At 38.5% G+C, this 11,977-nt stretch overlaps 1 protein-coding gene across 1 annotated transcript; it reads right to left on the minus strand.

Annotated features, from left to right (window-relative positions):
• Positions 1–4,563: 4,563 nt before the first annotated feature.
• On the minus strand, positions 4,564–5,630 carry LOC129872414 (uncharacterized). Its single transcript, XM_055947406.1, has 2 exons — positions 5,107–5,630; positions 4,564–4,995 (listed from the first exon to the last, which is right to left on the minus strand). The coding sequence occupies exons 1-2, from the start codon at positions 5,356–5,358 to the stop codon at positions 4,564–4,566; spliced, it is 684 nt and encodes a 227-aa protein (XP_055803381.1). The 5' UTR covers positions 5,359–5,630.
• Between the last annotated feature and the right edge of the window lie 6,347 nt (positions 5,631–11,977).

The raw sequence follows: 11,977 nt of genomic DNA on the forward strand, positions 1-11,977 counted from the left end.
TAGAAGATAAATTTTCCAAGAAATTGCATTTACAGAAGGGTGCATGACAGGTCCGCGTCGCGGACTTGCTTCCCCATAGTAAAAAATTTCCCCAAGTCAAAATCTGGCCAAAATCTCATTCGTTCAAAATTTGCCTATCAGGGAATAAGTCTGCATTGCGGACTTGGGTTGGGTTTTCTATTTGTATTCGGTTTTTAAGTGGGGACATTATAGACATTTTCCTAACTACTAGTTAATGAACCTGGATATTTTTAGGACCTAATTCGAGTCTATAAATTAACCTAAACCTCTAATTTCATATATTCTACAGAATTCACCTATTTAAATAATTCTCTCTCTACAAAAGTTCCCAAAAATTCCATGGAAGATTCTCAATGAATTCTCTGAAACTCTCCATCAAAACTCCCTAATTTTTAATGTTTCTTTGGTCTCCTCACTCAATGTATGTGGGTATTTTATCCTAGGGTACTTTCACCTATGGAGCCCAACATATTCTCTATTTCAATCAATTAAAGTATGTATTTTTATGGATTTACGATCTCAATTTTAATTGCATGAATTATGACTCTAATAATGATTTTGAATCTATTTTTATATAAATTGAGGATTATTACATAGAATTGAAGAGTTTCTTTATGAATTTTCCTATATTGATCTTTAGGGTTCATGATATGTAATATGGATATTTTCAATTATGTTTTTAATTGATATTATTTTCATGAATTATGTATGGGTTGATATAAAAGTATGTGATCATGCATGTTTTCAATCTAATGTTATAATTTTCAAGTCAATTGATCATGTATTCATATTTCTACCCTAATTTCAAGTATGCAAGCAAGTTTTATGAATGAGGGTGACTTAAGACCCTAATGATGTTTCTATGAAAAAGATTTGTAATGATGCAAGGCCTATACCCATATTACATGAATCACATGACAGAGTTATTCCTAGGAACAAGTTTATGAAGTATGATTATGAAAGGCTTATGATTTATGACAAGTATTATGTATGATGTATGATATGATATGTATTCCGTGAGACATTAACTTAGAACCAAGAGGAATTTGAGGTGGGGGATTGACCTAAGACTTAGTAGCTACCTCTAAACCCTTAAACTACTTTGCCACCATAGGTTTTCCAATGTATATTAGATAGTGGATCCACATATATCACTTAATAATGATAATGTTGGACGGAGTCTACCTTGTCAAGAAGCCTCCCCCTTCTCGGTGTGGGTATCATCGAATTTAAAGTAATAGATCTCATGGTCTTGTTGTCGATTACGGTTATCTACCATATATGTATGGTCCTTATGATTGTTTACAAGACTACTCCTATCCTTTACCTTTATATGATACTCTTATGGTTTAATGCACATTGACCTTTCTTGTGCCTACTTATGATTTCACTACTTCTCTTATCATGCTATTTGAAATGGTCATTTGCACAACATGGTATTATTATACATTGCATTGCCTATATACTTAGTACATTTAAATGTACTAACGCATACTTTATGGCCTGCATTATATCACAATGTAGGGATGGACGCTCCATCCTATTCTTGTGGCTAGTCAGTGATCCATTTGAATAGTTGGTGGTGAGCCCTCATGCTTCGAGGGCAAACCGAGTCATTCTTCCTTTTATCGTCATTTATAGACTATATTGATGTTCTGAGACTATCCTATGTCATGTTACTACTTTCTTGAGGGTGAGTTGGGAACATATCATAGCCCCCCCTATATAATCATGTAGAGGCATGGTGGACATATGTGTTAGGAGTCTATGTTGTCTCAATTCTCTCTAGTTATGCCATATCTTCTTGTACTTTTATGATTTACCACTTATTTGTTACCTTATGTATGTTTATGATATATTAAGAAGCTTGGTTGGGGTTTTTTCAGGAATTCGAATCGTCGTTTCATATCTAGTCCCTAGTTTGGCTTGTGACAAGGGTCCTACGAACCATAGAAATTTCTATGATCCAAGAGTTAACCGAAGAGGAGGTTCTTTTTTTTTTTTTTTGGGAACAGACCCTACACGAGGCTCCCACCTCTCGTGCACAGTCAGGGGTTAAGCATCACCCCCAAGCCTTAACATATAATAAAACAGAAAAATACAAGGAGGGGGACATAAACCTTACCTCCGATCCTATGTTGGTTCATAAGTCGGCTAACCTATTAAGGTCGGCTAACTCATCCCCGTAGCAAAAGGAGCTATCTATAACTAGAAAGCAGTAAACCTATGAGCGGACTCCTTCCGATACAAGTCGACTAAGAAAGCATAAATGAGGGAGACTCTCCCCTTCCATGAGAAGATAAGAAAGTAACCTACACTAGTCCTATTTAACTATGCTACGTACCATACATAGCTAAATTGAGGAAGAACAAGTATATGAACCTTCTATCTCGCATGGGGTGAAGAAGCTCTTTTCATCTTTGCCCTTTTTCGTCTTGTCGTACCAAGTAAGTCCAAGGGAAGTATGCAATAGCATCACAATCATGATTATCAGCTAAGGAGGATGAAACGAGAGGAAGTATATAAAGCTATAATAACCAGCAACGTTGGAGTTGTTGTTGAGAAAAGGAGTGACTGAAGAGCAGCAAATTGTAACTTGTAGGTGATGCAGCCATGGAATGAGTAGTTGCTTGGGTGTTTCCTTGCATTTTGCATGATTGTACCTGCATACCCACAAACAAACAAACAAGGAGCTCAAAGTGACTTGGAGCTGCTGCAAGAAGGCCCCTGCATGAATGGTTGCTGTCTCCCTTTGTTTGGTTCTTTGTGGACCTGCACAAGGAAATAGCCAAGGAAGCAAACCAGTGTGTGGGGGTTCTGTGGTGCCCATTGGAGGGCTCCTCAATTGCAAGTAGATGGAAGTTGAAGATTGTTGGTGTTGAATTGTTGTAGTTGTAAGGTTGCTGCTGTATCTTCTGAGCTCCAAGGTGCTGTGGCTGGTTGCAACTCCTCTTGTTGATGGTGTTTGTAGCTGCTGCATTCCACAGCTATGAATTTGTTGTTGCTTCCAATCAAATTTAGCTTCAGCACTCTGTGGCATGATATCTGCAACTGCAGCTTCATGGATTTTGCAGCTTCTGATGTTCCAGCAGCCTGCATACTCAAATAAACAACCACACAAACAAGAACAATGGCCTCCCAGATTAGACTCCCATAATGAGTGTTGATGGGTGCTGATGCTGCCAGGAGGTTTAACAGATGGTGCCTTGGATATTGGAGGGTTCTTGTGTGCCTGCACAGAATCCAGGAGGGCTGTTGCACGTGTTGTAGCATGGTAGCTGTTGGCTGCATCTACAAGTGCAACCATGCACTTTGTAATCCCTGCATCTCCAATACTCCTGCACAGCAAACACTGTGCTGTGGTTCTGCAGGTCCATTGTGGACTTGTAGTTTGTGCTTGTATGCTGCATGTTGTTGGAGTTTTTGTGTTTTGTGGCTTGTAAACATGTACCCAACTGTAACATGCTTTAATGTATCTCCAGATACCTGCAAATGCATAGAGACAAGCCAACAAGACCAAAAAACAAATAGACACCAACCTCCTCATTATGCTTACGTCGGCTAACTTTTTCAAGGTCGCTCGACTAACGTTTCCAATTATCCATTTGAGGTGGAACTTCTTGGGCCTTGTAGTTACTGTATTTTCTGTGTTCTTGCAACATTTGGAGGCCTTTTGGACAAGCTGGAAGCTCTAAGTAGTGAATTGCTCCATTTGAAGACTTAAGTCGGCTAACTTTTTCAAGGTCGCTCGACTAACGTCTCCAATTATCCATTTGGGATAAAACTTCTTGGGATTTGTAATTATAGTATTTTCTATGTTCTTGCAACATTTGGAGGCCTTTTGGACAAGCTGGAAGCTCCAAGTAGTGAAGTGCTTCATTTGGAGAGTTAAGTCGGCTAACTTTTTCAAAGTCACTCGACTAATGTCTCCAATTATCCGTTTGAGGTAAAACTTCTTGGGCTTTGCAAATACTGTATTTTCTATGTTCTTGCAACATTTGGAGGCCTTTTGGACAATCTGGAAGCTTCAAGTAGTGAAGTGTTCCATTTGGAGACTTAATTCGGCTAACTTTTTCAAGGTCGCTCGACTAACGTCTCCAAATATCCATTTGAGCTGAAACTTCTTGGGCTTTGCAACTACTGTATTTTCTATATTCCTTCCCAGTTTGGAGTCAATTTGATGTTGCATGATGCTTTTGTTGGGGGCTGCAGCTGTGGCCTGTGCTGGAATTTTGATGGTTGTTGCTGCAGCTGTAGTCCATCTGTTGCAGGTATGTCTTGATGTTGCTTTATGTTCTAGTGAGTTGTTGTATGCTGAAGAACTTGTTCTTGGAGATTGCAGTTGTGTATTGTACCTGCACAAGTAAAAGAATAAGAAAAATTCTACACAGCAAAAACTGTGCTGTAGTTTCTCCTTGTATGCTGCATGTTATTGGAATTCCAAGCTCAGTTGCTGACACTGCAGCACCAGCCCCTTGATGTAAGTTCTGGTTGCATAGAGGAATTCCACAAGCTGCAAGCTCCAAATGGTGAAGTGCTCCATCATGCCACTGCGTAATATGCAGCACACATAGCTGGCCCTCCAACTGTGGATTGATATGTTGCATGTGTACAAGTTCCTGCACAGTCAAAAAGTAGAAGGAAAGGAAAGAAAAAGAAAAAGGCTACTCTAATCCTAGGTAGGTAAGATGCAGGGGAGACTCTCCCCTTTACAATGGTCCTAACTGTAGAACCTTCAAAGTGGTTATCACTAGTCATATTGATATCCAATTTGAAGAGTAAGTTAGAACATTGAAGATAAAAATAGTTCAAGGAGGTTGTTTGATCCTTTTTAATCTTTTTCTCCTGAAGCTTGCCATCCCTATCTTGTCCAGCTTGATGTAGCCCTTGGTGGAAAATTCTCATAGGATTTCCTTCCATATGCCTATCCCAACATGTTTTAACAGTATCCAGGAAGGTATCAATATCAGCCACCTGCAGCATTTTTTCCCAAAGACTTCTTCTCAAGTAATCTTTACACTTGGCATAGACAAATGTAATAGTGTGAGAATTGGGGCTAGACACATGTTTAATATCACAAGTGACCTGTTGTTCATCCTGGTCTCTAATGTGACAGTCCACATCCTGATTCCAGAATAGCCAAATCTTGTTATTAGGATTATGACAGGCATTATTCATTCTAAGCTGATTTTTGTATTGGTTGATCTGTGATTGATGAGCAAATGGTTCAAGAATTGCCAACATAGAGAGACTATGATAATCCTTGAGTTTTTGGAGTCTATCCAAAGCACCTTGAGTATCAATACTCCTTGCATTCCAGCATATTGTATTCATCATCAAGGTTTCATGGATTTGGACCTTGTTTTGATGCCACTCTTACAAGTAGCATTATCTGAACTGGTGGAGATGTCTTGTTTCTTTTTCTTCTTGTTCTGATCTTGCTGACCCCTGGGTGATAAACCCTTCTCCTCAGTGACCTGCAGCACCTCCTCCTGTATTGTAGTATCTGTGATATCCTCCAATGCTCTAAAGGGAGAGGCACTAGTTTCCTCATCCTCATCTTGAGATTGTTCCCTTTGGTCCAGATCCTCTTCATCTTCAGATTGAATAGGTCTGTATTCATCCTCATTATCATCTGATATGGCTCTCTTATTAAGAACACACACTTCAGTAGAACTGGATTGAATTTGAAGAGGTGTCACATGAATCCCTGCTTGTTCATCAACCAACACATAGTTCACTCTGTGTTGTGTTTTTCCAGACAAAGATTTTTTTTTTGTTTCTGAGCTAACTTTTTCTTCATTGCATCCCTCTTCTTCTTACTCAGAGATAGAGTATATTTATTATTCAGGAGCTTAGTAACTGCACCCATATTTCCTTCACAGCTATTTGGAGATTCTGCACCTCCCTTATCTATTTCAGTGAGCTGTAACCTATCTTCTGGAACTTGTTGAATATCATCTTGTTGCCATTGCATAGAGGACCTTATTTCTGCTGGAAGGGTGTTGACAGGGGTTCTAGGATCTTTTCTATGTTCAGCCAAATTTTCCTTCCCCTTGGTTTCCCCTTCCTGCAGATTAGTGGTTTTCTCCTGTATTCCCCCATCCTCACCTCCACAGACTTCATCAGCCACAACAGTAATACCATTTAAGACATTAAAGTAATTGGGGGAGCCATGGGGGTGTGGGAGCATTGAGTCAATACCTGGGATTTTTCCATAGGCATTGTTGCATTCCACATTGTTCACAGCAGTACTTAGTGCACAAATAGCTGTAATATTTTGCTCTTTTTGTTTGTCTGCAGGTCTGCTACTTCCAGTACCATGTAGAACCTGCTGTATAGGCTTATGGGGGATGGGATCCAATGTTGTATGGGGAGTAGGGAGTAAGCTCTGGACTCCAGAGTCTACATTACAAGTTTGGTTAGTACAAGTATTAACTTTAGAGCTATTAACCATACCTGCCTGCTGTGGAGTTTTCCCTTCTCTGCTGCTGCTGATATTATGCTGGTGGGGTGCTGAAGTTTCCCCTTTTGTCATGTATACTTGTGTTTTATGTTGTTGTGGTTGTTGTTGGTGGTGTTGTTCTTCTTTTTTACCTTTCCTCCTTTGAATTTGCCAACCTGCATGTTCTTGGTCTCTTTTTTCAGCTGCAGCCCTGCTAGTATTTTGTTGTTCCTTACTTTGTTTGTCTTCTTGGTGCTTTAGCTCATTTTCTGTTGTTCCTTATTCTTGTCAGTGTTGTCCTTATCTTTGTGTCTTGCTTCTTCTTCTTGAACTTGCTTTTTCTACTTATCCTCATCCCTTCTTTTAACAGTACAAACATGAATGGTGTGACCTTGATGTTTGCAGTGTTGACAGTAATCTGGCACCCCTTCATATTGAATAGACTGCCACCTTCCTGCTCCATTTTCATCTTCACCATAGCCCATCCATACATGCTGTGGTCTTTCTTTTGTAAGGTCAATTTGTACTTTGACTTTGGCAACACTACCCTTTGTTTTCTTGTAGGTTGCCAAATCCAAGAACAACACCTTTCCAATTGGGGATAGTAAAGGGGTTACCACTTCAAGACGATAACAGTGCCAAGGTAGTTCTGGTAATATAGCCCATATAGGAACTAAAGAGGTTTCTTCTTCTGGCTTGAAGGTGGGGGTCCATAGCTGGAGTCTCATAAGTTGTCCATTTATGTACATTCTTCCTTTGGACCATACAGTAGAGTGATCATATTCATTGTCCAAGTCTATGTACAGATGCCTAGAGTTAAAATGAGTAATTTTCACTCCTCCTCTGAGCTCTGTTTGCAAGATGAATTCCTTTCTAATGGTTTCTATCTTAGGCATAGTATTAGTGAATTTTCCTATCAGAGTATACTAACAATCACTAGCCAATTTCACCAAGAAATCTTCTTCTGTAAATACTATAGCTGGATAGCCTTGTTTTGTAGTAATTTTGGGGGGTGTAATATCAATAATGGTTGTTTTAATGGCTTCTTGGGCTCTCAGCTTAGTAGCCAAGGTCTGATGGATGACAGGATTTGGAGGGGTTGGAATATTAGTATTGGGATGCTTGTTTTGTTTGACATGTAACTGATTAGTAGGGGACACCACATGATTAGTAGAAATAGAAGTATTAAAAGTTGGAGCTCTAAGTTGGTTTGGATATTTGGGACCTAAATTGCTTCCAGTATTCATAGTAGCAGATTTATTATTGGATTTGAAAGCATCAAAGTTATTAGACACTTTCATTGGGTTACTATTAGGAACATAAGGTTTTTGGACATGTTGAAATTTCACATTGAGACCCCTGTTAAACTAGGCAGTTTGTTTGGTTTTTTCAACATTTCCAGGTAATATGTTCCCCTTCTCCTTGTGTTTATCAACAAGATCAACATCAACATTGTGAGTAAAAGTCTGCAGTACTTCATTATTCTTGGACATAACAAGATGCATATCAGTAGACTTAACAGTAGCTGCATTAGCTACATTTTCTTTTTGAGTATTATTATCAGTTAGACTAACTTCATGAAATTTGACAATATCAATATGCATTTGATCAACATTGTGATTATGACTAGTACGTTCTATTATATATTGATTGAAATAGTTAGAGGACTTACCTGGAGGAATCACTGTAGGGGCACTGTTCCCTTGCTCAACAACAAAATTCCCCTTCGAATTTTCTTTGGGGACTTGATCATACTCTTCAATGCCTTCCAATGTTCCCATTCTATTTTCTTGTTGGTCATATTTATCATGATCCATCGCACCAGTTACAAATTCAGATTGAAGAACACTGTCACAGTGTTCTTCATTAAGATAAGTGTTTTTGCGACTTTTTGAGTTTGAGCTTGTTGGTTGTGATTCGAGGCACTCTATATAGCTTGGGAACCTCCTAACACCTTGATGGACCTTTTGGAATTGGTCTTGTGCCAATTGGTTCACCGGAGCTCCGGCACCCCCAAAGTCGTCTTGACGACTTTTTGAATTTGAACTTGTTTGTGGAGATTCGAGACATGTTTTATTGTTAGAATGCCTCTCCACACTGTTACGCACCTTTTGGTATTGGTCTTGGATGAATTCAGTCGCCGGAGCTCCGGCGACTCCATTATTGTCAGAGCTCAAATGGGAATTCGAAACAATTGGAGTATATCCGAGTTGGCGCTCATGGCTGGGAGGATGGGAAATAGCTTGAGGATCATTTTGGTATTCATCTTGTTCAGTTTTGTTCGCCGGAGCTCCGCCGCCGCCGCCGAACTGTTCGCCGGCGATGATTTTGCCGGAGATTTTTGTTCCCTGAGGGGCACCATATCCTTGAGAACAAAGCCCAGGTGGTGCGATGGCTCGAATATCGCCGGAACCACCTGAAAAGTGAAGGCGCAGTGGTTGCACAGTGGTGTCAATATGCGCCTCTTCATTGCTCTCAATCTGGACTGTTTTTGTGTCGGATTTTTGCACTGTATGTAGTATATGAGATGAGGATGCATCTCCTATATTACTTGTAACCTGCAGCAATCCACAATTTTTCAAAGCAATAATTTTTTCTGCATTCAGCAGCTCCTCCCGAGAAACTTGAAAAGTGATCTCTTCAGTATTTTGGAGATTTAAGGAGCTGTAGATGGAATCTGGTAACGTGGTAACTTTTGTTGTGTTCGTCTCGACGGAATTTACAGTTCCATCTTTCGAATGAAATTTTTCAGCATCGGGAGGTGGGTCCCACCCCATTTCCGTTTTTGTGACTAAATTGCCCTTTTAGGGAGCCTTTTACTAGAGAGATGGAGTACTGAGGTTTGTCTCTATGAAAAATAGAGTCAAGGATCTCAAAAGCAACATATAAAATTTGACTAAAACCGAAGAGGAGGTTCAAAGACTTGATTTTTGGGGTTCTGAAAAGTTGGTAGGACGATAAAGGTCTACAACTGGTAGAACCTTCGACGATCCATAGACTTGAATCATAGGGTTATTTTGCAATTTAGTAGCTACCATTTTGGGTGCACCAATTCTATAGACGAGTCCTATAACCTATATAACTACTTACAACCCATAGGGTGGTGGTCATAGGAGTTGAGTTGTGATTTTAGTTTTGAGGCATGGGTTTCTGCGAAAGGTCTTGATGATCCATACAAGAACCTAAGATCTGTAGGTCTCAAACATAGGTCCCTCTGTTAGATTTAAGTTAGGGGTATTTTAGACTTTCCCCTTGTTTAACCCCTAAACTAAGTCATTTTAGACCTATAACTACCCCCATACCCATTTTTACCATTAAAGTATACCCTACTCCTTTTCATTCTCTCAAAACACCCAAATTCCCTCAACTCATCTTCTCCAATTCTCTATCAAACTCAAGGAAGGAAAACTAGGGCTTCAATCTTCAAGTTCCTCAATCTTGTTTTCTTTTAGTACCTTGATAGCCAGATATGGAAATTCACCAATGGATTCCATTCATCCATTGGGTCCCAAAATATCTTAATTCTCTAAGTTTCAATGAGGGTTTCATGTCAATTCTTCATGGGTATTTCTTAATTGATTTCAATAAATGTTATTCTACTATATTATGAATGAATTTACTATGATACATGATTTGAAATTAATTTCATATGAACCATGCAATATGTTTATAATTTTCAATTATGAACTATGAACTAAGATAATGAAATTGATGAAGGTTTTACAAATGTTTTATGAAAGCTATGAATTACATTTCAAGTATGTTTTCAAGTATGAATGAATGAATTGTGAGAGTTTGTTTCATAATATTAATGAATTCATGGTTTATATGCGTAGAAAGGTAAGTTTATGTATGAACAATATTATGAAATCATGATTTAAAGAGCTACTCTTATGTTATTTTATGGATGTGGATTCGTTTATGAATATTTCCTTTCCTGATGATATATTAATGGTTTTATCTATTCCGTTGGGATTTAAGTTAGCATAGAGAGTGATTGAGGTGAAAGCTTGGTAAGGGAGCTTGTAGTAGCAATTGGTAAGGGAGCTTGTAGTAGCAATGTCTAGTCTCAAACTATGCTGCCCCCGTAGATTATCTTAAATTACTTAGCTAGTGAATCCATAAATAGTTTATGATATGCATGATACAGAGTCTATATTGACAAGTAGCCTCTCTTTTTTTGGTGTAGAAGTTACACCACACTCCATGTTGTAGCTCACATGGTTTTATTATCAGATTATGGTCCATATCCCACAAAATGAATATGTTTTCTTACAAGTTCTTAAATGATATTTTTATAATGCATTGACTTATCTTATGATCTTATGTTCTTTCTTTACTCTTTTCAACTTATTTGTTCATGCAACACATGTTTATACTTATTATGTCCATTTATTCATGCTATGCATACTTCTCACATACTTAGTATATTCCATGTACTAATGCATATTTTTACCTATATTATTTTATACTATAGGTTACAATACTCCTACTCCTACACGTGGCTAGTTCCGATCGCCACTTAGTATTGCTATATTTGGTGAGTCCTCATGCTTTGAGGGAAACCATCATGTTATTTTCATATGTTTCAACTATGTCATCTTCTTATGTTTTGGGTGAGCTAGGGTTTGTCCTATGCCCTTGTCTGGTTTAGTAGAGGCATGTTTAGACTAGAAGAGTATGTTTAAGTCATTTGGCCATTATATTATGAATTCTCTTATATTTAAGATTTTATATGTTGAGACTATTTGTTACATTTATGGCTAATCTTGGTTTCTTGTTGTTTGTATCATGTTATGTATGCTAAGAGGCTTCATTGGAGTCCCTCAAAATTCTAATCATCATGTCTTATCTAGGACCTAGCTTGATTCGTGATAAACTTGGTATCAGAGCACATGTTTTCAAGAGTCCTCAGGTGTCTGACATGCCGTGTCATGTAGAATTTTTTTCATGTGTGTAAAGCGCGCCACATCTATGAATAGGACTCTATGAGGCATTTAGGAAACATCACACCTTTTATCATTCTTAAGTTGTGAGACAGAGTTGAACTCTCTAAACTTTCCTTCTAACTCTTGACTATTTCTTCCCTCTTAAACTAAGAGAGGCCAAAGTCCAAGAGTTCATCAATCTCAGCAAAGGTAACATGAGCGTGACAGAGTATGCCTTGAAATTTACTCAATTGTAAAATATGCTCCTTTCATGGTTGCTGACTCTAGAGCTCATATGAGCAAGTTTGTATCGGGTGTTTTGGATTTGATGGTCAAGAAATATAGAACCGCCATTTTGTTTAAAGAGATGGAAATATCGAGGTTGATGACACAAGCCGAGCAAATAGAGGAGGAATGGACAAGGTATTCAAGTAATATCTGGATATGTTCGTCATTGTGTTCATTGATGATATATTGATCTATTCTCAAAGTGGGGAGGAGCATGATGATCATTTAAAATTGTCTTGCAAGTTCTCAAGGATAATCAATTGCTTGCTAAGTTTAGAAAATGTGAGTTTTGGTT

This window comes from Solanum dulcamara, chromosome 11 (assembly GCF_947179165.1).
Source record: "Solanum dulcamara chromosome 11, daSolDulc1.2, whole genome shotgun sequence".
Classification (NCBI taxonomy): domain Eukaryota; kingdom Viridiplantae; phylum Streptophyta; class Magnoliopsida; order Solanales; family Solanaceae; genus Solanum; species Solanum dulcamara.